This window comes from Etheostoma cragini, chromosome 16, assembly GCF_013103735.1.
Source record: "Etheostoma cragini isolate CJK2018 chromosome 16, CSU_Ecrag_1.0, whole genome shotgun sequence".
Taxonomy (NCBI): domain Eukaryota; kingdom Metazoa; phylum Chordata; class Actinopteri; order Perciformes; family Percidae; genus Etheostoma; species Etheostoma cragini.
The window spans coordinates 24143395-24145497 of NC_048422.1; the positions used below are offsets into that span (position 1 = coordinate 24143395).

At 43.2% G+C, this 2103-nt stretch overlaps 1 protein-coding gene across 1 annotated transcript in view; it reads left to right on the forward strand.

The window, feature by feature from the left end:
* Window positions 1–659, forward strand: part of cetn3 (centrin 3) — a 4999-nt gene extending 4340 nt beyond the window's left edge. The window contains exon 5 of the mRNA XM_034895807.1: window positions 433–659. Coding sequence (XP_034751698.1) covers window positions 433–476 — 44 coding nt within the window. The 3' untranslated portion in view covers window positions 477–659. The remainder of the gene's footprint in view (window positions 1–432) is intronic.
* The last annotated feature ends 1444 nt before the right edge of the window (window positions 660–2103 follow it).

The following is a 2103-nucleotide window of genomic DNA, read 5'->3' on the forward strand; positions in this document are numbered from 1 at the left end:
CAGAGTGAGACATCTCCCTTCTATCCTATCTTTGTTGGGAGCTGCACATGCTCAGTAGCTCGGTAAGATCCATCAGCTCAGCCATCAGTCCAAGGCAGGACCAGCTGGGAGACTTCTTCTAGACCAAGGACACAACAGGGACAGGAAGTAGAACAGGGACAGGAAGTAGAACAGGGACAGGAAGTAGTTCTTTTGGAGATTCCGGTCAACTAGTGGCTGTTGGAGCAGTGTTTTCCTTTGAGAACGAGCTAGCAGGCTAGCATTTGGCTATTTGGATATAGCAGTCCTGTATATTGTGATTTGAATATAATTGTGATTAACGATGCAGCTCTAGATGGAACCTGTCTCTGATTGGACGGCCATCGGACGCGACCGATTGGTTTATCTTCATGTGTGAACTTACCTTTCTGACTGAGCTGTTTCCCGTCCCAGTAAACCAGGAGGACTTCCTCTCCATCATGACCGGAGACTCGTGATGAGGAGTCCTGTCCAACGCTGAGGACGCGCGGGTCGTCCGTACCGTGAGACGCTGAGTGACCGAACACCTGTCCTGCAGGTGTGTCCATGAAGGTAAACACATCTGGCGGCTTCCTCTTGAGCGTCGGGCGGCGGACTGGAATCACTCGTCTTTGGGTTTGTCCTCGATTTGACGTCTCTGCCACTCACTCTGCTGCAGTCAGTCCGTCCTCAAGATGCTGAAATCATGCTGCTCTTTAACCCTCATGTTGTCCTCATGTTGTCCTCATGTTGTCCTCATGTTCTCTTCATGTTGTCTTCATGTTGTCCACATGTTGTCCTCATGTTGCCCTCATGTTCTCTTCATGTTGTCCTAAAGTTGTCTTCATGTTGTCTTCATGTTGTCCTTATGTTGTCCACATGTTGTCCACATGTTGTCCACATGTTGCCCTCATGTTGCCCTCATGTTGTCCTCATGTTGTCCTCATGTTGTCTTTATGTTGTCTTCATGTTGCCCTCATGTTGTCCACATGTTGTCTTTATGTTGTCTTCATGTTGCCCTCATGTTGTCCTCATGTTGTCTTCATGTTGTCTTCATGTTGCCCTCATGTTGTCCACATGTTGTCCACATGTTGTCCTCATGTTGTCCTCATGTTGTCTTTATGTTGTCTTCATGTTGCCCTCATGTTGTCCTCATGTTGTCCCCATGTTGCCCTCATGTTGTCCTCATGTTGCCCCCATGTTGTCCTCATGTTGCCCCCATGTTGTCCTCATGTTGTCTTCATGTTGTCCTCATGTTGTCTTCATGTTGTCTTCATGTTGTCCTCATGTTGTCTTCATGTTGTCTTCATGTTGTCTTCATCTTGTCTTCATGTTGTCTTCATGTTGCCTTCATGTTGTCCTCATGTTGTCCTCATGTTGTCCTCATGTTGTCTTCATCTTGTCTTCATGTCGATGTAAAATATAAGTGAGTTGTTTCATGCTGTAGAGCAGTGTTACTCAAATGGGGGCACGTGGACCCCTAGAGGTCCTTTACAGTACTGCAGGGGGTCATGAGGTGTCACGCAGAGTTCCTAAGACTAGTACTCGAGCCTCATGTTGTCCTCGGGTCAAATTAACCGGATTTCAGTTAATTATAATTTTTTTGTCTCAAAAAATGGGCCGTTGAAATAAGCGCTGAATATGTCAACATTAAAAATATTTTAATTGGGGGAAAAACACCAAAACCATTTTTTTAAAAAGCACCCAGAACATTAAAAATGTGGAAAAAAAAGCAATTATATATATATATTTTTTCATGTTTGACTGGAAGACAACGCGAGGGTTAATAACATAACATCGATGAAATGTAGCATTTAAATGTGTTTTTTGTTGTTAGGCTGTTGTCACGCTGTGTTGGACCTCTTTATTTAGACTTTTATTGGTTCTTCACTGCTTCTGCTCGCAGTTTACCGAGCCCAAATGTTTTAATGTGCTCTTCATTTTGTGTTCAATAAACCCATTTGCCAGCAAATATTTTTTTAACACTTTGTTTTCTAATATTTCATTTATACTTATATTCTGTGCTGTGTGACGGATGTTTGCTGCTGTAACACCATAATTACCCACTTTATTCTAATCAATAAATATCTATCTATCTATTTATCT